The sequence below is a fragment of the Myripristis murdjan genome, chromosome 4, assembly GCF_902150065.1.
Source record: "Myripristis murdjan chromosome 4, fMyrMur1.1, whole genome shotgun sequence".
Lineage (NCBI taxonomy): Eukaryota > Metazoa > Chordata > Actinopteri > Holocentriformes > Holocentridae > Myripristis > Myripristis murdjan.
Genome location: NC_043983.1, coordinates 21,444,734 through 21,471,048, shown reverse-complemented (window position 1 = coordinate 21,471,048; position 26,315 = coordinate 21,444,734). Strand labels below are relative to the sequence as shown.

General features: G+C 43.1%; 1 protein-coding gene across 1 annotated transcript in view; it reads right to left on the bottom strand.

Annotated features, from left to right (window-relative positions):
• Positions 1-5,248: 5,248 nt before the first annotated feature.
• The window catches only part of LOC115358297 (tensin-3-like), a 35,101-nt gene continuing 14,034 nt past the window's right edge, over positions 5,249-26,315 (bottom strand). Inside the window, exons 14-27 of the mRNA XM_030050203.1 lie at positions 24,765-24,895; positions 23,360-23,477; positions 23,207-23,275; positions 12,765-12,921; positions 11,005-11,459; positions 10,811-10,894; positions 10,526-10,657; positions 10,057-10,152; positions 9,488-9,565; positions 8,748-8,825; positions 7,792-7,960; positions 7,627-7,695; positions 7,493-7,522; positions 5,249-6,556 (exon numbers count right to left, since the gene is read on the bottom strand). Of these exons, the coding sequence (XP_029906063.1) occupies positions 6,415-6,556; positions 7,493-7,522; positions 7,627-7,695; positions 7,792-7,960; positions 8,748-8,825; positions 9,488-9,565; positions 10,057-10,152; positions 10,526-10,657; positions 10,811-10,894; positions 11,005-11,459; positions 12,765-12,921; positions 23,207-23,275; positions 23,360-23,477; positions 24,765-24,895 (1,808 nt within the window). The 3' untranslated portion in view covers positions 5,249-6,414. The remainder of the gene's footprint in view (positions 6,557-7,492; positions 7,523-7,626; positions 7,696-7,791; positions 7,961-8,747; positions 8,826-9,487; positions 9,566-10,056; positions 10,153-10,525; positions 10,658-10,810; positions 10,895-11,004; positions 11,460-12,764; positions 12,922-23,206; positions 23,276-23,359; positions 23,478-24,764; positions 24,896-26,315) is intronic.

Below are 26,315 nucleotides of genomic sequence, written 5' to 3'. Positions count from 1 at the left end.
CAGATTGAAACAGACAAAGTCAGTTGTAACTTCTCATTAAGGTCCTCACATCTCTCTAAGATACAGGCTTTTATCTGTGTGTGTGCATGTGTGTGTGTGTGTGTGTGTGTGTGTGTGTGTGCGTGGATAGGACTGTGTGGCAGTGGCGTGGTTGTAATGCAGGCCCGGGTGTCTGGGGCTCTTTGGGACTGTGAGACAGGCAGTGCCTCCATCCTCCATCGTCCTGCTGGGCAGAGCAGCTGAATAAGCTCATTGTCGGCCTGTAGAGAGTGCAGGTGCACCTCTTCCTTTTCACCTCCGACCCTCGGCCCTCGACCCCACAAAGCCCTTTGTGAACTCTATTTACTGGCGACTCCAATGAAACCGCAGTCCATTACCAACTTCTCCTCTCTCCCTTTCGCCCCCTATTTTCTATTCCTCTCAAGAAACCAATTAGCAACAATACAAGTAGGTTAGACTCTCTATTCAGAGTGCACATTGTTGAGCACAATACCAGGAAGCATTGTAAGCTAACAATTAGTGGCAATGGGGCAGTGTAGAGTGTCACTGACATTGTTGGGAGTTGCACAAGGCTGGGTTTGTTCCCGAAGAGGGAGTTGGGTAAGGGTGGAGGCAGAGGGTGGAGGGTTTCCCAGGTGCTGAATTAGCCCAAACTCAGCCCATGTGTCCCAGTCACACAAGACGCTTATCTGTGGCAGGGCTCAAGATACAGGAATGCATCCCTGAGAGGGTGTGTTGCTCTCGCTGGGTGTAGATGTTTATGTTGGAGGTAACTCTACCTGGATGGGATTGTGTGTGAATGCATGGATGCATTCTGGAGTATGTGTGTCTGTGTGAATGTGCGCAGTGTCCATCTGCCCATGCTTGTCTCTACGTGTGTTTCTTTGAATGTTTGTGGACAAATACAGTTGATTGGGGCTTTATAAGCAGATAAGCATGTGTACACGCCTGTTGAAACAGAGAAAAGAGGCGTTGGCCCAGGGTCTTCCCCCGACCTTCTCGCCTCGAGGTCTCAACCCCGGGTCATTAGTCCATGCTAATGCTAACAGCAGGCTAGTTGCCACATGAAGGCCTGCCACTCTGCCTTAAAGAGGCTTCACCATGCTGGTGACCCTGGGATAGAGGGTCACAACCAGAAGGTCAAGGGTTCAGTCATCATTGTTATCCTGTCCCCCATCCCTCCCTGCCCTCCACCCCCAAAACCCCGTACACACCCCCGAGCACACCCCTGCAGCACTATGACATCATGGGAAAGAGTCAGGGAGTCTGGAGGAGGGGGCAGCCAGGCAGGCAGTGTGGGGCTAGAGCCGCTGACATCTCACGCTAGCCTGAATACACGGCACTGTTCAGTAATGTGAAAGGTAAAACGACCATCAGATTTCATCAATTCTGTCTGAAGCAATTAGCAATTCCAGGTAAAAACTTGACTTACAGCACAAAATCCAGTGTGTTTTCATGACTAGTAAATCAGATTCAAGCAACTGACTCTAGTTCACCCTTACGTAATAAGGTTAAAGCTTGATTTACACATGATTTCCAGAACAGACATTGAGCTGACACTAAAATCCAGAGCAACTTGTAATGTGTAGAATATGGTCTAATATTTCTATCATCAAAAATAACAAGTCACAAAAAAATAAGAAGTGAAAAGTTCAGGCCGTTGTGTCTTTACGATATTCTTGCGACCACTGAGCAATATATGAGTGAGTGCTAGGAGAAGAGGTAGAATAAACCCTCAGGAGAGAGATAGAAGGGATTCCCTTTAGAGAGAAATTAGAATCATACAGGGAGTAATCACTGGGCTGGGTTGGGGTTAAATTACATTTTACTTTCATTCCAGTGAAATGAATGAAATTAGTCACTGGGAGGAACACGACATGAGGCACTTCTCGCACAGATGAATTTGGCAGAAGACGGTGGCTGCTGCTCTGGATGGAGATGGAGAGGGAGAGGAGTGTCGTCCGATGCCGTGAACTTTAGCCTCTCCACCTGAGAATGTCCTCCGCTGGTGGAAGGAGATGGTCAGACACTGGGGGTGGTGAGGCTGCCTTTCTTCACTGCGTTTTCCCTCAGTTGCCCAGGCAACCCCTGGTAAAGTGGAGGGGCGGGATTGGAGGGGTATAGCATAAAGATAGGGGGGCACCAGAGAACATCGCTGCAGACTCTCTACACTGGTGCCCATTGTGCAGCCATCCCAAATGACCCCGTTCTATTTTTACACTTTCTGCCTTTCTCATTTTCTCATTAGCTCTCACTCTCTGTCTCTCTCTGCTCATCTCCTTTTCTTTCTTTCTTTCTTTCTTTCTTTCTTTCTTTCTTTCTTTCTTTCTTTCTCTCTGTCTCCTTCAAATTAATTAGTTCATTCATTTTATTTGTTGACTCTGAGTCCCTCCAACCCAGCCCCCTCTATGCTCTGTTTTCTTTCCTTGACAGCAGCAGACAGAAAGAAATCTGGGTCATTTCATCCAAAAACTCATTACATTCTTTCTCGGGAGATGGCTCATGAGGTACAAATATTTAATGGGAATACTGATGAGAGAGAACTAGAAAGAGAGAGAAAGTGGGTGAAAGAGGCAGATGGATGCAGGGAGCCAGACAGGACAGGGAGCATGTGTTCTTCTGTGCAGACACACACACACACACACACACACACACACTGACCACTTTGTTCCCACATTCTGTAAAGTTTATAAGTGCGCAAGAGCCAATAAAGTAGAGGAAATAAAAGAGAAAGAGGAGAAAGAATGAGTTTGAAACTGAAGATGAAAAAAAGTTGAAACTTGAACCAGAGGCACGTCATGTCCAATAAAACGCTTTGGAGAGAAAGAAGCAGGAAACAGTGAGACACACAAAGAGACGGGCCTGACACACGCACACTCGCACTCACAATCAGAATCACAATCACAATCACATACACACTCATCTGGCAACAAACCTACACTGACACATAAATTGCGTGGTGTTAAGAACGCATCGCATGCATTTGAGGGTGCACGTCTTTTACTGTGTGTGCTCAAGCGCTTGCAGCTGAACACACTGAATCAGCAAAAGTGAGTCATCCCATTTAATTAGTGATGCAATGGTATGAGAGCCAACACACACACACACACTCACACACAATCCCTCCCTCATTAAGTGTATTGTGGGGATGCTGATGTAATGAAAGTTAATCTGTTGGCCTCTGGTTGGCTCTGTGGCCCAGCGGGAGCTCTTTGTGTGGGACATTACCCCGGCCCCGCCCCCTAGAGACAGGTTCATTAAGACTGACGCTGATACCCAAGCACCCAGGCCTTTTGTGTTTGTGTGTGTGTGTGTGTGTGTGTGTGTGTGTGTGTGCGTGTGTGTGTGCGTGAGTGAGTGTGTTTCAGTTATACCAGAGACAATGCAATGAAGAGGCAGGCCATAAAGGCATTGCTTTCTCAGCATGTGCCTGAGAGCACGTAGGCTTGAAATCTTTAAGTGTGTGTGTTTGTGTGTGATTGTGTGTGTGTGTGTATGTGTGCATGCGTGCGTGTGTGTAAGCCGTGGGCGTGTGAACTTTGTGTATATAAAAGTGTGTCAAAGAGTTTGAGAGTGTGCGTGTCACAGTGCTTTGGCGTGTCAGAGCCTGTTTTCTGTGGTATAGTAATGTTTCAAGCATTAGTCTCAGGAGACCCCCACATAAAACCAAAGCAAGCCTTTATTATCTGATACTGAGTAACGCTGAGCTCATGCTCACTTGAATAGTTGTGTGTACATGTGTGTGTGTGTGTGTGGGTGGTGGTAGTGGTGGCGGGGGGGTTAATCTCAAACTTGCCAAATTTGGTGCAGCGACAAAAGAAAAAGAAAATCAGCAACTTTGTCAACCTGGTCACAGTCAGTCCTGCAGGCTGAGTCCCCTCTGACCACCAAATTAAAAATAGAGAGAGGGATTATGTGTGGGCCAGTGTGGTTTTAGTGTGTGAGTTGGAGTGTGTGTTTGCTCCCCTGTGTAGCCAGAGCAGCAGCACACTTAGCATGGGCTTTAAATAGCTAACTCAAATAAAGTGAGAGGAGGCCAGGGATCAGAGGCTGAGAGAGACTCTGTGAGGCAGGCATTCCCAAACGGAAGCTGGCCTTTGGATTTCCAAACACCATTTGGAGCAAGCAATGCCAGGAATGTGATGTCGTCCAGCGGCTGCTATGAAAACCGCCGGGCCACCAGGTGCTTGCGGGCCGGTTGACAGGAAGTGCAGCAGGAAGTGCAAGCAGAGGTCCAGGGGACAAAATGGCGGCAGGTGACTCAGCAGAAAGAGGACACAAGCCAAACTCGGGGTTCCTACTGTGAGGAGACAACTGCTCTTCTCTCTCTCGCTCTGTCTCTCTCTGCGCCTCCCTCTTCCATTTTGGGCAAAAGACTGCTATACCTTCTATCAACCCAAAAAAAAAAAATCTCTGTATAGAAAGAGAAGACAACTCCCCCAACTCCTTTTTCCTCAAGTAACCGTTCTTCCGCACTTTGGCTGCTTTTTACACACTGTTAAATTTCAATTCTTCCTCATCCTTTTTACCTTTTGACGGCCTTCTTTGTGTGCAGGCTGTGGGAAAGTTTCACGTGATGGTGAGGTCATCCACCACTACCACCCCACATGCAGACATTCACACACACTATTACCGTCACTACGCCCACCCCTTGCCCCCTCTTACTGTTCCTCTGTTTTCTGGCCAAGCAAGAGAGCAGGCGGCTGAGTTGTGAGACTGCAGTGTGTCCTTTTTAATCCGTCCCAGTCCCAGTCCCTGTCCTTGTGCTTGCTCTCTCCATAGAGGCCAGAAGGCTGAACTGAGCCTCACAGCCAACAGCGTTCTCTCTCTATAGGAGTGATGAAACCTATTACACACGTGAACATCATCTTGTCCCTCTGTGTGCAAACAGACGCGTGCACACGTCTTGGACACACACTGCCAAGTTTATTTAAGGGGGCGTTTCCACCAGTGTGTGTGGACCTGTTGAGACAAATCTGCAGCTGTTTCTGGGTACAAAACGTGTATGATTATGATAGACAGAAATAGAGAGAGAGAGAGAGAGAGAGAAAGTGAAAAGCTGAAAAGCAAACAAATTTCCGTCCTCAAGCTGGGTATTTGTCAAATACCTAAAGTTCTGTACATTCTCGTGCTTACCCACACATACACGCACACATCTAATTCATGCTTGGACGCAACATGCTGCCTGTGTTATTCAGTGATGGGTTAACGCCATCTATTGGCAAAACTGTTAACTACACAGCAAATGTGATTGTAGAAGGCGGTTTTTAATGAGGTCTCAAAATTACTGATGCTGTAATAACTGAACAACATTAATTTACATGACAAAAGGTTGACTCAGATGGGAGGAGTGCTACTTTGGGGATGGTCAGACGCTGAAGTGGACCAAAATCTTGTCTGTTATCACAGGAACTGATAGGAAAAGTGTATCGTAATCCTCAGCATTATGATAATTCATAATAGCAATCAGTGTGACAGCCAGATTTACACTATTCATACAATAACTATACAGGAATCTTGTCTTGACAGCTAAGTTAGGGACACAGCAAGTACATATGAGTCTCCACAACAATACGTGGCATGTTTTTGAGGTACACTGCTTTCAAAACTAATGTACAGTATGTGTTAATATACAAAAATATATGACAAGTATTTAGAAAAAAAGAATCACTTATACACATCTGTAATAAGGGATAAATACTTTGAGCAATATATAAACATAACATGATATATCCATCTTAAGTACAAGGCAACCTCATTATTGCCTTTGTCTATCAATAGTGCCAAAAGTGACGGTGTCATGTGACAGTATAAATGGTTGTTTCTCATAAGGCTGACATATAACGATACCCATAAGGCTCTGTGGATATAGAGGAATGGTCCCACACAAGGAAAACATGTTTATCTGCCAACTGCATATTATTTTTCCGGGTTTAGTTATTAGTATGTGTGTTTATGTATCAGCTTTGACTGCCTAGACTAAGTGGAGACAATTCGGTATGGTACACAGAGTAAGGTACAAAATAATGGTCAAAGAATGCAGTTACTATCATGTCAAAATCTGACATTCATGCTAAATTCTGCTTTAAAAAGTGTCTATGGTTCTATACAACAAACTCTCCATGACAGGTCTGTAAGTAGTTATCATGTCCACACTTGAGGGGCTGTAGGAGTTGCAAGTCCCACTGTTGAACTCTACTAACAGTTGAGCTGCAGTGGCTCCCTCCAGTGGTGGCATCCTGCAGAGTAGTCCACACAAAGCCCACACAAAGGCACAGTGCTTTTTTCTTTCTTTCTTTCTTTTTTTTTTTTTACCAACAGGACCAAGTGTCAGAAGGTCTGGGTTCGTAGTGTGTGGGCCTGGAGGGTAAAGTTGCAGGGAGAGTTAAATCTCTTCACCCAGGAGTCTTTCTCCTACTTCTTATGGGAGCCAATCATGACCTTGGAGACAAAGTTGACGATTGCACTAGCTGGTTGCTCGGGGTCGTGCTCAGCAAACAGGTGGCACACATTTTCAGTCCCATTCTGAGATTTCCTGGCCACAAAACCAAAGATCCTGGGAGAGAGGGAGTGAGTGAGAGAGAGAGAGAGAGAGAGAGAGAGAGAGAGAGAGAGAGAGAGAGAGAGAGAGATGGAGAGGGAGAGAGAGAGAGAGAGAGAGAGAGAGAGAGAAATTTATACAAGAGCAGGGTCTTGCCAGCTTTCTCCTTTAGCGCCTTGCTGACACATTTCTCATTTATTTTTCATGCATTACACTGACACTCCTATACAGAGCAATTATATGTGCTCATATATTATGTATAATATATACATGAACAGCTAAGTATCTTTGCAGAGCCAACTCCAGTGGGTTACCAGGTAGTATTTCAGTGTCTACTTCAAGGTTACATGGTTCTTGATGAACATGGACTGGCTGTTGTTTTGGGTTTTGAACAAATTACCTTCCCATTATCTTGTTAAACAACAAACCACCCTGCTTTTCATCACTGATACTCATTTGTGCATTGCATTGCTACAGTTTATCAGGGATAAAATCTGCTGGGCCACATAGTGTATAGTACTGTATATGGGTGTGCTTCTGTGTCTCTTACATACATAGTTCATGATTTAGAGCAAAAATTAGGTAAATTTGCGGTATTTCACATTATATATTGGTGCTACTTATTTTGCCCAGAGGCTTCTGCTTTTCACTCATAATTTCTCTCCATGGAAGGTTTGAGCAGAATCAAGACAACATATTGCCAACATTATGAAGAAAAACCACTTCATAACGTTGGCAAAGACATAATTCATATAAGAAGCCAACTTTTGGAGTAATTTGTAAAGAAATCATGCACACACAATGTAACTCAAATAGAAAGAACAACAAGTAAAGAAATGGAGAACAAGCCAAAAAAAAGGAAAACTAAAGGAGAGTGGGAGAAAAATTAAAAACACTGAGGAGGAGGAGGAGGAGGACTGGCGGAACCAAGACATGAGAAAGGGGACTTACTTTGCAGTGGAACCACTGTCTCTTGTCCATCTGTTTTGGAAAGAATGACATTACACAACCATCAGACAATTACTGGCCATCAAATGTATAAACACAGCCCATTAAGTCCCCCAAACACTGAACAGATTACTCACTTGCGACCTTGCGGGTCCAGAGAGCAGAATATGACAGTGTTGACTGTGTAGTGTCTCCTGAAGAATAGCCTGAGGGAAATGCAGAGACAAACAAGTGTATATCTTTCTATGTCTTTCCATATCTTTCTGTCTATTTGAATTCATGTGTGATTGTGTGTGACCCACTTCCTCTGGTTGTCTGTCAGTGTGATGCCCTGTGCGGAGACTTTGAAGTGGACCACTGTGGAGCTTGGCGGGGGGTCCATGGCCAAGGTCAGAGTGGTTGCTTTCTGAACTGCCTGGTGTCCCGTCAGTGACTCCAGTTCCACGGAGCCCAGGTACCACACATTGCAGGCTACACAATAACACACACAAAATTAAAGGCATGGTTAAACCCAAATGAATATTCATTCATTATTTACTTGCCGCCCATCTCAGCTGACACTTAACTGACGTTTCAAGCACCAGCAAACACACGGCGATTTTGCTCCCATAGTCTGATCTCAGTCTTCACTACTTCACATCACTGAAGTAGTGAAATATAAAATGATCATCAAATATCTCCAGATTGTGCAGCATAACCTGTAATGCTCCACCAGTCCCATATTTACTCCTTTTTAAATTTATTAGCCTTTGATTATCCTTTATATAATTTCATGATGCTCTGGTTGTGCTTACTATTGTAGGGTAAGCATGTGAGGAGAGCAAGAGAAAAATATAGAACATAATAAATATTGTATTGTAAGACATCCATTGTAATCATTTTTATGTAAACCGCTTATGTTACACTACCCGCATGGAACAACCTGAATGGAGAGCCTGGTGAAAATATGGAAATCACTGTGAGTTTGGTGATCCTACAACCGCCAGTTTTGGCTGACACGGGGGCGAGAGGACAATCACCACATTTTTTTTTTTTTTTTTTTTTTAGTGTGAACTATTCATTTAAAGGGTTATCCCACAAATTGTCAGGGTGAATGTATCACTACCATGGACTGTATAATTAATTATAGAGTTTATGCTCACCATGTGTAAACATAATATACAGTACAGACAAATGTAGACAACTAAATACACATCTGAGTGCACACAGACAAACACACACACCGAGTTTTGGCCGTAGGCTATGTGTCATCTCTTACCTGCTCCTTGTTTGAGTAGCTCAGCTGCTGAATTGGTGGCTGACTGTTGAGATGAGTCATTCAGCTCCTCCATCGGGTCTGGAAGCACATATACAACCAAAAGAATTACTAGCTGAATTTATTTTAGCAATGCACATTTTTTAAATGCAGGGTTGCACGCAAACTCAGAAACACACACACACACACACACACACACACACACACACACACACACACACACACACACACACACACACACGCTTTCATCTGATTTATTGCATTTTAGTTTATTTTAGGGTTAGACCATGCTAAATAGATTTCTTTTGTAAACCTTTTTATACAAGAACAAGAAAACTTCACACTGTTACACTGATTTAAGACTTATGATATCCTTTGATGCCTATATGGTAACAATATATTATTGGTATTAGGGAATGTAGCACCTTCAAAAAATACCAGAGTATGGCAGAAGAGTACTAAGTTTCCACTTAATTTTATTGGATAACCAAAAAATAACATTGATGCATTTCATCGTATACAGTATTGAGGCTATATAGTTCTCTGCCATAACCTGGTACTTTTTGGATGTGCTACCTTTGTCTTTAATGTGTGTTGTTTTTTGAGGCTGAGCACTCCAGCACATTTCTCTCCTGGTTGATGTGCACATCTATCTCCTCTTCAGTATTTTACAGGTACCTTGCCCCACACACCTGTACGCAACACACGTGATCACAAACAGCACACACATACACATTCACTACCTCTGTCAGGCAGGATGAGTTTACAGGGCAACGCCAGAGGGGTGATAGAGTGTTGACACACCAGCGCAGTGAGACTTCCTGTCAACAGCAGGATAAAGAAAAAAAAAGAATGCTTAATGAACATTTTGCAAGCAGACACACAAATCACACTAACAATAAAAGACAGAAAACTTCATTGTCAGCGAGAGGGAAAAGTAATGAACCTACTGCACCTCTTAACTTTGACCAACAGGGGGAGGCACAGGAGATGAATCAAAACTTAAAGTGGTCAAATGTAGCTCAGTTCAAATGTATTGTGCACTATTTTGATTTCTGTTTCTTTGATGTTTGACTTAAGTGAGAGCCCGTAACATAGTTGCAGATCTCAGTATGACTTAATGACTGTTTTGTCATTATTTTATAAAAGTATTGGCCATGTCAAAGACTATCTAACCCCTTATAACAACCACCCAGACTGAGGTTTGGATTGAAATCCTGCACACCCTAGCTCACAAGGTCAGTTCACATCTATCTGAGGTCATCCGAGGTCATAGAGCAGAATAGTAATGAACACTGAATGATATCCTCACCAAAGTATGGCTCGTTGGGACAGCCCTTGAGGCGCACTCCTTTCTGTGTGCACTCAATCAGGAAGTGCCTCACCAGCTCATTGGACAGGTCTCCCACTGCAGATTAAGCGAGAGACTGAATATGAGCAGGTTGATGAAGATGCAATCTGGAATGTACTTCAATAATATTTCAGGTACAGATACATAGTGTATGTCCCTGATAGTTTTAAGAACTTTTAAGAACTTTCTTCACAACTTTTAGGAATCTAAAAACCATAAATAAATATCTTACAGTTTAAAAATAAAGTTCATTCTTAGTTAAAACGGTTATTCCGATATCAATAGCTCAGAAAATACAGTTAGAAAGTTAGAAAATAATTAATGAAATCTAGATAATCACTATGTGGATATGTTTCATAAATGGAAGACAGTTTCTGCAAATTAGTGTGGTAACAGAGCATTCTGTATATTCTCTCCATCGTCTACCTACCCTTCTTACTCTGTTGAAGAACAGAGGGAGGAGGGGTGGCCACCTTCATAGCCAGTCCATACGCCCCTCGGAATGAATGACTGTCTCTGACAATGAAAGAACCTGGCTCTCTGTCCTTTAGGATTGCAATTGCTATAGATCAACAGAGGGAGAAAATAAAGATTAGCTGAAGGCACAGGTATCATCACGTTTCCTTTTGTTCTGGAGGGAACCTGTGCACAAGGCCATGTTATCTGCTTGGTAGTACTTGGCTGTGAGACTTTCCTGTCCAACACCAATATTTACCTTGATCTCTGGAGATATCTGGCTTATACCAGAACTTGGAAGTGTCCTGAACAAACTTCACAGTGTCCTGCTTACTGCCCAAGTCTGCAAGACACAGATAAACACTTCTCTATTAGATGTTAATCTCTCTGTGGTTCAAATATGCCATAACTTTGTAGTTTACCTCGACTATAAATATTTGGGCAGAGGCATACCTGCTCCGGGCAACGGGGCCCCACTGAGTCCTCTCAGAGGGTCAGGGGTCATGTAGGAGGAGAAGGGGATGCTGAGGCTACTGCCGCTGTGAGGGCTCGAAAACCCACTGAGGGAGGGAGAGTAGGAGCTGAGCTCTCCCCCCTCACCCGCTCTCCTCTTCTCAGGCAGTGAGGGAGGCAGGCCGCCGTCTCGCAGTCCCAGGCTCAAATCACCAAGGCCCTCCACCGCCTCCAGAAGGCTGTGCTCCAAGCTGCCATTCCCCAACAGTAGTGAAGACAAATCTGTGTTGTCTGATTCCCTGTGGACTTCTGGGCCTCCCAGGCCTTTGAGAGCCCCCAGAGGGGAACTGTGGGCATTGGGAGTGCTTAGGGACAGAGGAGGTGATGGCTGGGTTTGAAAGGAAGAGTTCAAGGAGTTTGGAGTCCTGTCTTGCCACACTGGAGGTGGGGTTGGGCTACAGGGGAAATACAGAGAATATTGTAGGTAAGAACGAGGGCTAAATGAATATATTAAATATATTGTCCTTTTTTATTTATTTAACCAGATGATACTCTCATCGGTATTTGTCATATGTAATTTCAAAGCTTATAATAAAATAAGGGAAAACACTAAAACCAATTTATGTTGTCACATAACCTCTCACTTCAAAGTTGCTGTGAGTAGCATTTTGGGTTTCACAAAATTAAAACCACCTTGCCCATAAACATTGTTGCTTCCTTACACAGTGGACATTACTACTTGTTGTCCCTCCCCTTCCCTGGTGTGGCTCCAGGTGTTTGTTTTGAAGAGCCATAACAAGAATATGACTTGATAATCATCCTTGGCAACAGTGAACATGCATTCAAACAGGGTAAGCTAATCATAATTCAAAGCTGATTGAAATATCATCCTGGAATAAGGTAATGTATTCTTGTAATATAAAAAATGGTTTGTCACAAATCAGTGATTTCTGTTTGGTTTTGCCTTTTTGTGTTCTCTATGTGTCCCTCTCCAGTAACCACAGTTCAACCTGCCTTTCTCCTGACCTTGCTCCACACCTATTTCTTATCAGCCTCACTTTTGTTATCTGCATCTTCCTTGCCCTCTGTATATGTCTCCACCTCCTCTTGCAGTGTGTATCCTGTTGTCTTCTCAGTTTCCCTCCAGTTTTCTGTCCCTGTCCCTTCACCAGCTGTCTCTTTTTAGTCATTAGTCTGCATTTGTGTCAATGTTCTTTACCAGTTCGTTAACTTTGGTCTACATTTGTAGCTGCCAGCCTCTTATCTGCTAACGTTCCTGTTAAATGTTGCCTACACTTCCAGCTTTGTTGATTAGGTGTGTTTATCAGTTTATTTTTAGTTCATAGTCAGTGAGTTTAATTTTCAATCTAGCCTGGCAGCCACCTTTCTCCTGTCAGTCATCCTGTTCTGCTCACCATTTCCTGTACTCTAGTCTGCAATGCCTTCCTTAAACAACTTTAGTTACTTAAGCTTTGCCTCCAGTCTTTGCATTTGGGTTCACCTTCCTGTTTTGAATAAAACAACCCCAGTTGTGACACACAGCAGCAGAGAAAAGACTGTCAAGGTTCTTGGCAGTGATCTGTTGTATTTATGGTAAATAAACAATGTAAATGAATGTGGCAGTGATTTATTGGCTTTAATGTTGCACACAGCACCTTTTACCCATCCATGAACTATCCCACTAGATATACAGCCACCTGCAGCACTGGCATCGAGAGTTAGAGTGTGTGTGTGGGTGGGTGTGTGTGTACTTAACATACCTGTCTGTGTGTGAGAGGGTGCTACTTTGAGACACAGAGTGCACAGAGCCAAAGATCCTCTGACAGGAAGAAGGAGTGACTGACACTTCTGACCTGAACAGCTCTCCCTCTGTAGAGCCACTGGCATGGTTCATACTGTCCAGGAAACTCCGGGAATCTGGGCAAAAATGAATAAACAAATAAATAAAAACAGTTTAAAAAATTGTATTTATCAGTACATAAGATATGTTATTATCTCTTGAGCCATAATCCAGGGTAAACCTTTCTGTAGGGACCTAATTCTATGACAGTGTAATTCCCCTCAACTACATGTAATCCTTGAGTCAAAACTGTTCATGTGTGGAGTTTAGCACAATATTTACTGGATAGTTACTAACTGGATACTTCCTATGTTTTCACTGTAGCACAGTGAATTTGCAAAGAAGGCAACCCCCCTTGAGCAGTGAATGTTTGGCTACTAAAACATGTTGAGTAGAAAAACAAAGAATGGAAAAAAACACATTTCATATATGACGGTTAGGGTCTTTTAACAGAAAACTATTGTTAACTATTTAACTATTGTTTTCTGCAGCAAGGTTGACTGACAATGCAAGCTGTTTTTCAGAAACATCATTCCTCACACATAGTATCATGCATTCACATCTGGCAGGTCTATGGCACAACCACATTGTCACTGAGCAGCAACTGGGGTTGATGTGCCTTGCTCATGGGCACAGCAGTGGTAGTTATTGGAGATGGTGGGGGGTGTCATTCACTCTACCTGGCCACATTTTCAACCAGTCAGAGTTTAAAAAAAAAAAAAAAAAATCATGACTGATTAGCCACATCAGTGAGTTTCTGTGTAACATCAGTAAAACATGGTGAGTCATGTCATATCTCCCATACTGCATGTTTGTGGTGGTACTGCGCAGTCTGCCAACAGAGCATGTACTGGATGTATGTTAGTGTGTGATGTGACAGAGGTGTGGAAATCCACTCCTTTTAACATCCTCAGATCTTCATTTTAGAAGCATGCATCATTCACTTCTAATAATACCAATAATATGTACAAATATGTGCAATCGCAAAGGTATCAAAGTGGCATTACTTCCTACTGTAACAATCCATTTAGACTATTCTGCAGTATCTTCTTACTATGAGACTATGCTGAATGTTTTGACTTCAGAGTGTGAATGTAAGAGAGAGACAATCAGATTTACAGAGGGCAAGACAGGAGCGAAGGGGGAGGGGTTTCTCCAAACATCCTAACATGACATTCTGACATTCTGAAAATACAGTGTGTCATTCAGCAAACACAAGGGCAGGCCTCCTCAGGCCAGAAACAGGCCTGTGAAGTATGATGAGTCATTGTGAAAAGATTCAGTCATCATAAAGACCTCCTTGTTCTGCCTGCACCCTCCTCTCTGCCCCTCCTCTCATTCCCTCCTTTCCTCCATTCACTAAGTTGGAGGTGAAGGAATTTGGACGCAACCTAAACTTTGCACCCACAGCAGACAAGCTACATCATCTCAAGTAAATTAGATAATTGTACATGGGCTGTTAATGAATACGAACATGCATGAACGTATCTGGCGACATGCATGGACACAAATAATTGCGTAGGCAACACGCGTGCAGACAAACACACATTTTTTTTACCTAGACATGATGCCTCCCGAGGAAAAGATTTTCCCCATGAGTTGCTATGGTGCCACCCTTACAAAGAATCAGATTTCGACAAGTGTAAAATTACTGGCAGCTGGTACAGTAAGTACGTAGAACTGCCTGCAATATGATACTGCACTGATTATTAATTCTGTATGTGCAGTGTCCGTCTGTCTGTCTACCTTGTCCCCACTTTGACCTGCCCGAATCAAAGGTAGTCTGCACTCAACTTGACCTCATAGGGGTTACAGGCCAAGATCCAAGAGCCAAGATGAGGTCATATGTCACTGTCTGCCTCTAATTCGAGGTAAACCTCACTGTCACTTAATCTGAACAAAACAAAAAGTCTCATTTCATGCACAGCTCCACATAAGGGGTCTTTTTTGTTGTTGCCTGATAAAAACAAACAAACACAAACACCAGTTCTGAGGGGGAGTGTATACAGGACTGTAGGATTCCTCAAACTTTCCCACAGTCACTGTCTTTCTCTCTCGGGACGAGTCTCGGAGAGCAGCCAAGCTCCATTTCCCTGGAGCTTACAGCCCCACTGGTGGTGGTGGGGTGATCCCTCTGTTCCCATGGCTATTTCCCCTCATGGTGGTATTCGTCACATCTGCTGTTTCTCTGCTCGGTTGTTACAGACAAATAGTGTCAGCACCAACTAACCGCTCCTGACCCTGTTCCTGACCTCTATCCCTAAAGCCTCAGACCAGATTTTCTTCTAAACGACTCCCTATTTGTTTTTTTATACCCATGCATGTTTCTCAGCCCCTGCATCATTGGAAGTCAGTATCCATAACTACTAATTTTCAGCAAGCCATGCAAGAAATCTGGGAAGTGAGGTCACTTCGCACACTTTGCACTTGCACTTAGCTTGCATATAAACAGACAATCAAATGTGTACACACACTCATGTGCAAACACACATGCACAGTTACACATATGCACACACATATGCACATGTGCATGCATGCACATACACACGCACAGATAAATATGCACCTAACAAATTTTACTGTGTGCTAGTACACTACAACTTTGGGCTGTTTTTTTCCTCTTCCATTTTGTTTTGTAATGTTTTTGTGTCCATTGTTTTCCCCCCTATGGAGCCACTCACTGGTGCCTGGCTGGGACTGAGCACAAAGCCTCTTCAGTCTGGGTAGAACCGAGCAGAACCACTTCCAGATGGCACAGACCCATGTGGGCACAACTGCCAACCTCCACCAGCCAATCCCCAAACAAACCCCCCTCAAAACACACTTTCCTGATCACAGAGATTTATGGTTATGAGGCTTTCGCAAAAAAAGAGGGGGGCAGCTGAAAATGTGTGCATGCCGTCATGCTTGGTACGGACAAAAAGGTTATCCCATTAATCAGTAAAACCCACACTTGAATCTCTCAGGGTTAATATTTCTCTTCATATTTCCCACTTCAAACCGCACAGGCTCTTGCATAAGCAGGATGGAATGAAGGCTTGAAAGAGTTTATAGAGAAAGAAAGTGTGAAGAGAGAAAAACAGAAAAAAGAAACCGAGAGAAAGAAGAAAACATGCAGCTGTCACATTTGCAAGGCAACAGAAAAGCTCCTGTTGTATCTGACAAAGACACACTTTCACCCCATCTCTCGTTTTTGTTCCGCTCACATATACAAAAATTTACATGCTAAGCAGCATCATGGCATGTAGAAGGAAGAGCCTACACACACACACCCACACACACACACACACACACACACACACACACACACACACACAATGTTGATGGACACTACGCATACTTGACTAAAGAGGTTTCACAGACTCCCTGCTGACCACAAGAATTTGTACGAAAGTGCTTTCTCTCCCTTCGTACGTGCGCACACACAGACAGACACAAAGACACACACACACGAACACACACACGCACAGACTGAGCCTGACAGGTCTTAAGGTCTATGGCATGTTGCAGCTGTTCACAGAGATCAGAGGCCGCAGTTTCTCAGGGGGATGGATAAGGAGAAGGAGGAAAAAAGGAAGCTCAAGTAGCAAGAGGAACAAAATGAGGAGGAAAACACCTGCTATCATCCTTAATTTTGGTATCTCAGTTGGAAACATCAGTCTTTTATATGTCATAATTTTCACGATTAATGTGCCGTGTCAGATATGCTATGGCTGAGCGTAAGAGTAATCTTCATTATGTTTTTTGCAAATATATGAAGTTTGACTGAAAGAGTATTGGCTGACAGTACCTGCTTTCTAAATTCAAATCCTGAGGATTTCCGGTACAAATGCTGCAAAGTGGAAACCAGTTGGAATGCACTCATGAGAATTAGTCTTGTCTAAACTGTCTGGAAAACATTTCAGAAAATGCAATAACTTTTATAAATTGTATTAAATTTCAGCCATATTTACATTAATCATCTTTACAGAGAATTTGGACTCAGATAATATGGCCTCTTTAAAGTGAAGGATCAGGGTTCGGGTGAATGCTACTTATTCACCGTAAGGAAACCTTTTCTTTCTCCCAGGCGCAGGATAGATGCTGCATCAGAATGTGATCAATTGTCTAGTGCTGCCCTCCCTATATAAGACATAATCAATCAACCTCAAACCTCACTGTGACTTCTCACCCCCTCTTGTTCAAGAGCTTTGTGCTCTAGAGAGCTTTTTCCCATAGAGAGGACACACTAGTAGGCGGTCATCTTTAAATCAACTTCCTCTGGCTTTTCTTGGTTGTGTTTGAACAGACATCTTTATCAAGTTCTTGGAGTGGCAAGGGAGAAGCAGAATTACAAGCTGCTGAAGAGAAGCTGAACAATAACACCACTAAAAATATGTGTATAGAGGGAAGATGACGAGAGAGTAATGGGGTGAAGGGTAATAACAGAGAAATGGAGCAGTGTTTAAAGGAAGGGACAGAATGTTGTCACTATTGAGGTGTTTATTGGTATCTGGGGTTTTCCTAGTTGATGAATTGATTAATGGATTAATTGCAAGTGGAGCCAGGACTATGGTTTCATTCACAGGGATAGTTTCCTGGTAGCTTACTCATGGTACACCACTCTACCGTTCAACCTTGCCATTTATTTGAGGCCAATATGGATTGATGCATCGATGCTGGAATCAGTTTTCTTCAAAGAATGAACTGAATATATTGCAAGAGGAATGCCATTGTTTTGAAGGCCTGAATGGATTCAGGGAATCTGTGCATTGCAAAAGAGAGCTCTGGATATTTGATTCTCTTGGCAGAATTGATACTCTTGAGCTGCTGTCCACCTAGTCATCAGTGATCATAAGGCGGTGTTCTCCTGATGCGACCACACATATGTGGTTAGAATTTGCCATAGCTGGTGGTTTTTGACTCCTTTGAGTAGACAGCTTGAGGCAGTTTGTATCCTTTGACTATCACAAAGTTCTTCTGTTCTTCTTTCAGTCTTTTGTTTTATGACACCTGTGGTCACATGTCTCTGTTATTTTGTATTCAGCCATGGATTAAGTAAGTTACAAAATATTTCCAGACTGTGTTTTGAGCTCTGAAAATACTTTTGAGTATTTTCAAATTGCCATTGAGAACCAAATGAACTATCTCACATAGCCACACTATGACAAGTGCCCCTGTCTCCATCTGAGAGTCAGATCACACTCTGTCAGACATGGAGTGCCTGGTGTAGTACGCTGGTTTGGGTGTCCCATCGACTTGCTAGCTCTACGGGACAAGCAATGACATTTACATGAATCTTGCCTTCTCAGAAATATGCTACTGATTGTCAACCAGATAACTGTCTCTTCAGCTCTATTATGTTGTTTCCTGTTCTTTTCTTTTCTTGTCCATGTCCAGGCTGTCTTTGTGAATCTCCTCATTGGCTGTAGTTGTTAGACCTGCAACATTTGTCAACTCAGCCCAAGAAAGTCCTCATTTTACAAACACTTTTTGTGCAGCATATTTTCTTTTTTGCTTCAGCCTGGGACTTGGTTGCTTTAGTGCCATTCTTAGAAGAGAGGATCCAGCTCTGTCATGTGAATTCACACTTGCTGCGGTTGAATGTCAGCTGGTTCCCCTGCAGTCTTTTCATGACTTAGTCATGCTGTTTTACCTGGCATCATGACATCATCAAAGATGTGGACTCCTGGACGTCTCGCAGGACTTGTAAGACAGGACTTATGCTTACAACACTGCAGATGAATGAGGAAAATATTTGTTTCTCCTCTCCATTTGTGGTCCATGCACTGTCAGCTGTCTCTCTATCAACTTTCCCTTCTTGATGCATGTTAATCTATTGTCCCCTTTATCCTTGAAATTTCCTGTGAGAGTCAGCTCTACTTATGCAGAAGACACCAGTGCAGAATCTCAGAGTGGCACTTGTCAGTAGCTTGGCCCTGTATAAAACTGTCTGGTACTGTCAAAAATCTGTTTCATCCAAACTTGAATTAGCCAGCTAACTTTTTCAATCCACTTACATGACTGTCTTCAGTTTCCACTTATGCGTGTTCTGTTTGCCAAGGCACACTTCACCTCTCGTAGAGAAAATTTTTTGTTGCATCAAACATGTATTAGGCTTGTTCAGTTCTATTTCATTCTCCCCATCCTGTCTTTGGAGGTGATGTTACACAGCAATGTGCATCTCTATTTCCTGTGTGTATGACATCTCTGGGGTAGTCACATATGAAAGAGATTTAAGGATGCAACCTCAGTGCCCCTGCTCTTATGTGGAGTGTGTGTTTGAGTGCACATGTGTGCACCATCCTGAGCATTAAAGATGTCATAAAGATAACTCTTGGAGGTCTCCACAGCAGTAAGCATCCCTAACAAAGCAATAATGATCAAAGACTGTTCAGTTCAGTCCAGGTCACTTGTGAGCTGAAGGGGGAAATGGCCTCCCTTGGTTAACCACCAGTGCAGCACTGTTCCATGACTCCATGATGGAGGCCAAAATAGGCTTTTACAGGATGAGATCATGAGCACAGCAGTGGAACAAACCATCTCATGGTCCCACCAAGAGAGAGATGTCAAGGGCACTACAGATGCTGCTGCCTAAAACATTACAACCAGATTAACCAAAGACACGACAAAGACCATTTCCTTTTGCACAAAAAAACAGAGCTAAGGGGTGGGGGTGTTAAGAAAAAAAAAGAAAGGCATCTGAGACACAACCACACAAGAAAAAATTCCAGAAGCTGTGAGCAAATACCGGAGGCCTGGAGGAGAGAGGGAAGTGTTTCTCTGCATGTATACACTCCTTAAAATTCTCAGGGGAGAGAGAGGGAGAGATAGATAGTGGTATATAAGCAAGAGAAAGAATGAGCAAAAAAAAAAAAAAAAAGACTGGAAAAAACCTTGATGTGAGAATGAGCAAATAAAAAAAATAAACAAAGGGGAATGAGACTAAAGGAAAGAACGCATAAGGAAATCAAGGAGAAAAGGAAAGAAAAGTGCTAAAGTTCACAGCCGGCACGGGGATTGTATGAGAGATGGAGCTCTCAGTGGTGAGCACCGGTTGTATGCATTCATAGACATACACATGCACACAAAACAAATGCACAGAAGCAGAATTTCACAAACTCACAACACATGTGTGCATGCACATACATACCGATAGAAGCAGTCATGATGATGACACTCTCACAGAGGTATCCCGTACTTTGCCAGTTTGCCTGCTAGCCAGATTACTTTTTTTTGTTTTGTTTTGTTCTTTATTCCAAAGTCTCAGGATATCTCTCTCTTCAACTCTCGTTCACCTCTCCTGCTTCACTCTCTCTTTCTCTCTCTAGCAAATCTGGTCCTCTCTGGGGGCTGAGACGAGACGATCCGCCTCCTGGTACAAATGCAAGACTCCCTTATTACCAGAGTTATGGCTGCTCTCTCTCTCACTAACCCTCTCCCTCTCCCTTTCTCACTCAGTCTCTTCTCTTCTCTGTCTGCTAAAAAGCAATCTGAGCCCTGACTCAACTGCTGGCTGAATGAAGCTTTTCAGGCGCTGGAACAGAGGGTCGCCATGTCCAACTCCTTTCATCCCCAGATGGAAAAATAGCTTCCCGTTTGCTTCTGGCTTGTTGTGACACTACTTGAGTCTGAATTGTATGGAAGGAGGGACTGAGGGAGCGAGAAAGGGGAGGTAGAGAATTCCCCCCCAGCCTTGTCTACATAAGCCCCCTCCCCTTCCTCTCACTGACCACTGAGCATTGTTTCTGCTGGGCAACTGCAACCGCTTTCCCCCAATCAAAAGGGACTTCAGGGGGTCAGAGGTTACATGTGTCCTTTTATGGCCAGAGAGGGGGCTGAACTGGGGTTTCAATGGCCTCTCTGTCAGGGCATGTGTCCCCACTCCCACCATCTGCTTGCCACATACACACACACACACACAAACATAGAGACAAAGGCATGCAGACACAAACTGACCATGTCTCCTGCCATGTGTCTGATCTTAGCACATCATAAATTACACCATAAAGCTCTCGATTTAATTGTGTTGAGTTCACTTTTGTTTCAATGGGAGCATGTGGTCCTTGCATTATTTTAACCTCTGTGTCAAAGGAAATTAGTTGGAATGAGCACAGGCTCAGTCCATCTGTTCAGTGGATTTATGAGTTCAACTGTTAAACACAGACCTGCAGGTAATAAGAAACGGAGCGGGGCTATGATGCCGGTCTCTATTCAAGATCAACAGCACTTGAGTGTGATGAGATTCCTCACCTCTCCTGATCTCATTCATTATGAACATCCAACCATCGGAAAAAGGGAAGATGGTTTCACTAAGCCTCCCATCCACCCCCTGGACCTTCTCCTGCCCTTTAACCCCTGAGGGTTAAAAGTGTTTGGCAGAGCGAACCATCTGCCCCTCCTAAAACTCAACTCAAAACATCTAGATTCCTTTGGCTGAGACCTCCTTCCGCTGGCTGAGCACTTCTGTCTCACTGTTTGTTTTGATTCGGCCATAAGTACACAAAGGAAATGTCATTACATAACATTTTAGTGCGGAGCTTTTCTGTCGCGAGGAAATGAAAATACACAACAGGAGAGATCATCAGGGGACAGCGATAGCAAAGTTCATCTTTGGGTTGATGCAATACAAAACATACAGCGTTAATGATTTTGCCTGACGTCTGAAGTGAGCACGACGTGCGGCATGACATTCGCTTTATTTTGTACACAGCGCACATTTGTGTTTTGATAAATTTGCGACAGTGAAGTGCTACAACCATCTGCTCAGCCCTGTGGCATTAACGCATAGAAACATCAACAAATAAGGCATTCCAGCCTCCCATAATGTTCCATCTAAATAACCCTAACCTCAATGCAGTGCAGTTGCCCTGGTGAAAGCATGGTGGGAACTTGCACTGGAGGGGTCAGCATGAGTGCTCTGTTGTTGTTTTGGAGCCGTCTGCTGTTATTCACAGTAATCGCTCCTCCATTACAGTAGCCCCGGGTCAAAGTGTGATTATGATAATGACCGTAAACATAAAATAAAAATCATGTAAGTGGGGTATTTAACTACTCTGTCCTGGCATAGCATAGCTGTTTCTCAGACTATCATCTGCCTTTAACATGGGAAACAGGAAGTGCTTGTCTGCAACAAAAAAAGGGGGAACGAGAGAAAGACATTCTGTGCCCTTTGTTCATTCTTCTGTCCATCCAGCGGAGAGAAGAATCAGGTGCTGTTTTCCTATATGCGGGTAACAGCTACTCTTTCATCAGCTGCCTCCCCATCCTGTTGGGTCTCTATTCTGGTAAACATATTTACAATAAACAGGCCACTCTGCCCTTAAAAGGATGTGCTGCTATGTCTCCAACACAGAGCGAAATGCCATCATAAATATTACTTGGGTTTTGTTATCTATTATTACCTTCAATAAATGGCTTCAATAAATGCTATGGTCATGATATTATCCAATCAGTAGCGTAGACTGGCTTTGGATATTGGTGGTATGACTAGAAATTAGGATTGGTGCAAGCTGGGAGGTTTGTGGTCAGACTTTATTGCATAGCTATGGGTCAGTATTACTGTAATAACAACATTACCTCATGCTGTATGTGGCCACATTTCCTGACTGAGCTGCACTCCGCTCTGACACACAAAATCAAACTCGTCATACATGTTTGATAGTCAATGAGCTGAAAAGAGCAAAATGTTCAGACCTGACGTTGCAATATGGCAACCAAGCAGTCTTATTATTAACCTAAATAGGAAAAAAATAATATAATATGAGTCTTTTATTGACACTACAATAAATTCCTTCCACAGATGTGTGGTCCATATCTCATTGGGCCCGTACCCCTCCGGATGTCCCACCAACAAAAGACCCTCCCCTCTCCTCCTGTCCCCTCCCCGAGCAGGAAGTGAGTGGACATCCTGCCAACAGTGCTCTCTTCCTCTTTTACCGTCAACCATTATTAGCGGACATCCAGAATCAGCTGTCCTTGGCATAATGGGATATAGAGGGCCTATTTGTAATTCCTCAGTGAGTTGATATTCTGTGCAATATTAGGTCATATATAATTTCAAACCTAAAAATAAGATGAAGCCGGCTATCCATCCACCTCTGACTAGCCCATATCAGGTGACCCACCATGCAGAAAGCCATGCCAACGTAAAGAGTATTGGTAATAAGGGGCAAACTAGGTGTGTGTGGGTGCATGTGTGTGTGTGTGTCTATGCCAGCGGAACATTCCAGCCTGCTATTGAACCCTGTCAGGCAGCAATCAGAGCTCAAGTGTTTGGGTTAAAACTTCAGATTTTGTTCCAACTGGGCTGAAATGCAGTGCTACTCATAAGGCACGCACACATACACACACATACACACATACACTGCAGGGAATGTGTACCTTGTGAAGTCCAGGCGGATTCCCACTGCCCTCCTGCCCTTTGCTGAGAAAACTCGGAGAAACTTTTCACTGGGGAGAGAAGGAAAGACTGATAAGACTCCCCACAGATACACACCCACACCCAAAAGTTTCTATTTTGACACTGACTCTTACCATAGGGTGTTGGAGGAGATACTGGGAAGGCGGGAGTAGGCGGGACGATGTCACAGCTACCCGTTAGAGGGCTCTGTACCCCGTAGTCAACACTGTCGGCTTTGTACAAATACCCACGCTTTAAAAAGAACCATGGAAAGAAAAAATTAAGAGGAAAAATCAAAAACAAGAGCACCATTTATCACTAGGGTCTTATGAGGTGATAGAGGCCCACACACACGCACACACAGAGACGCATAGACACACACAAAGCAGACAGCAGTCTTGTGATCTGTGTGTGGCTATACACCCCGTGTTTTGCTGTAAACACTCAGGCGATTCATGCCAGCCAGCCATGAGAATGAGCGCAAAAGCAGAAATCTCAACAATTCAACAAAAAAAAGAAAAAAGAAAAAAAAGAGTCGTGAACACACACCAACATACAGAGTTAGACGAGCATGAGCTCAATGATATTGCACTTTGTGCTTTACTTGTTTCATCTCTGTTTCTGTAGTATTAAGTTTTTTTTTTTTTTTTGCAATACCGTATCAATTCTCTCGTTCTGTAGTATTTATGCACTATGATACGATGCAGCTTAAAGTGCTTCACATAAGACATCAAACATTTTTATAAAGCTTTACAATTGTGTTAAAATATTGTGATATGTTCTGTATGGTGAAGTCCTTGCCAATAACAAGCCTTACTTCATTAATACAAAACAAATTAATATGAAATTAACTATAACAATTCTCTGAAAGTTTGGCCCTTTGGTTACCTTACTCAATTAGACAAAACAATAAAGTTTGCATTGATAGTCCAGTGTGCATGCTATTCCATTGGCATACAGTATTAAAAGTAGTTTGAAAAAGTGCATTTTTTGTCTGTCTTACCAATTATTTGTGTGTATGTGCACTATAAATCCAGTTGAGGTACAGGTGAATTTAGTTATTGTGCTGTTGGTTGCAAGTCTCAAGACCTGCCCCTTATTGTGCAAGTCTCAAGACCTGCCCTGCTGGGTGGGATGGGGGTTACTCATCCATGCCCAGGGGCCCATTGTCTTATAATCCACCAATGTCCTTATAATGTACAGTATCTCATAATCCGTTTATGTCCTCATAATATATTTAATAAGGAGGTTGTACAAAGTCCCGAAAAGTGGGTCTAGAGCTAGACCCTCAATGTGACATGGTGGCAGATACTTTTTCATTGGTGAACCACAACTGGACTTGATAATGCTTATGCTCACTGCACACAGAATAGAGGCACTCACAGAACACATCAGCATGAAACACATGATGCCAGCAGAGCAGAGGCTACAATATATACTGCACATATGTATGTAAGCAGAGTATCAATATAACATTCAACCAAAATTTAATATGGCATATTAGTTGTCAGGTTAGATCCAATGGGGTGAGCTATGCACCTGCAATGGCGACAGGCTTGGACTGTTGATGGGGGAGTGTCTGAAGTTTTGTGATCCATTTCCTTTCCATCCTGGACTACGCAGATGAGAGTAATCTGTCACATCACTGGCCTGCCTCTGCTGCTGCCAACCTGCCCAGGGACAGAGGAAGGTGGATGGGTGGGGGAAGGATAGGGAAAGAGATAGGGAATACCAGACAGTGAAGCAGAGAGATTGAAAGAGTGATATCAGTCTGAAATGTAGTCAACACAAGAGGCAGTTCTAAAGAAAACAGCACCGAAGGTTGTTCACACATGGCTATGAATCAGATGCCAAACATGCAATAACAGGTGATGATTAACGATTCTTATATGGCTTGTTTGTTGCAGACAACCTCCAAAAGCTTCTATCACTGTGTTTATCAGCAGTGCATCAGGGCAGAGTAGGCTGACTAGGCTAGACTTTACTCTGAACAGATGGTGGGCGATCATGGGATATTCCAGGAATACATCTGCTAGAACCATCAGCTGTTCCTGATCTTCTTCAGATGTGTATGGAACATAACCCCCTGGTGAAGACCTCTCCCACAGTCAGAAAATCCCATATAGGATTAGACTGATATATTGATTTGCCACCAATATTAGCCTTTCAATAAAAATTGGGCTGCCGGTGTCATCCACCTGTGATATTATGGATAATTTTTTTTCCCATTACAAATTTGTTGTTTAACATAGAAGAATATGGATTTTATTGTTAACAGCTTGATACTTTATATCTATAATGTAAACTTCTCAGCTTACTAATACGAATATAAGAAAATCCACTTTACTTTAAGTAAGAGGAGCACATACATTTTTTTAGTTTATCTAATAGGTTGTGAAAATGCTACATGAACCCAAGTGCTGTGCATTTTTTCCACACATAAGGAAACAATGAAAAATAAACAAACATCTGGGTTTGCATATGCATGTGTGAAAGGGGCAGAGCTGTATCAAACCAAGACACAAACTACATGGTAATCAACCTAAAAACAAGACTGTTTTCATCTGGCAATAGCTATTTGAAACTAACCTATTTTCTCTACTAGGCCAATAGGCCAGCTTTTACAGTGTCCCCTATGAGTTTGTGAGAAGGTTTTGCTTTTGAAGAACGCAACAACACAGGATGAGAGAGAAAGAATTGAGGGTAATGAGGACATCGAGGAGCAAAGTGTTGTGTCATACTTCAAAGCATTCCTGAGCGCTTACAGTGTCCTGCCTCAAAACACCACCTTGAAAAACACACATTACAAACACACATGCACACGCACACACACATACACACATGCCATCATAATAACGTTGCAGTGAAATATTAGAGCCATTGCTTTCAAGATGCCCTTGGGACATGTCACACAGACACACACATAATCTCCCTCACTCACATACAAACACACCATTTCCTGTGTGCAAATTCCATGATTTGGAGAAAAGTGCATGAGGACTGACCTGAAGGTGCACAAAAACATGAGGTCAAAAGTCAGCTGTAAAGTAACCCTGCGTGGCACATGGCCGCAGGTCCCCAGTAACTACA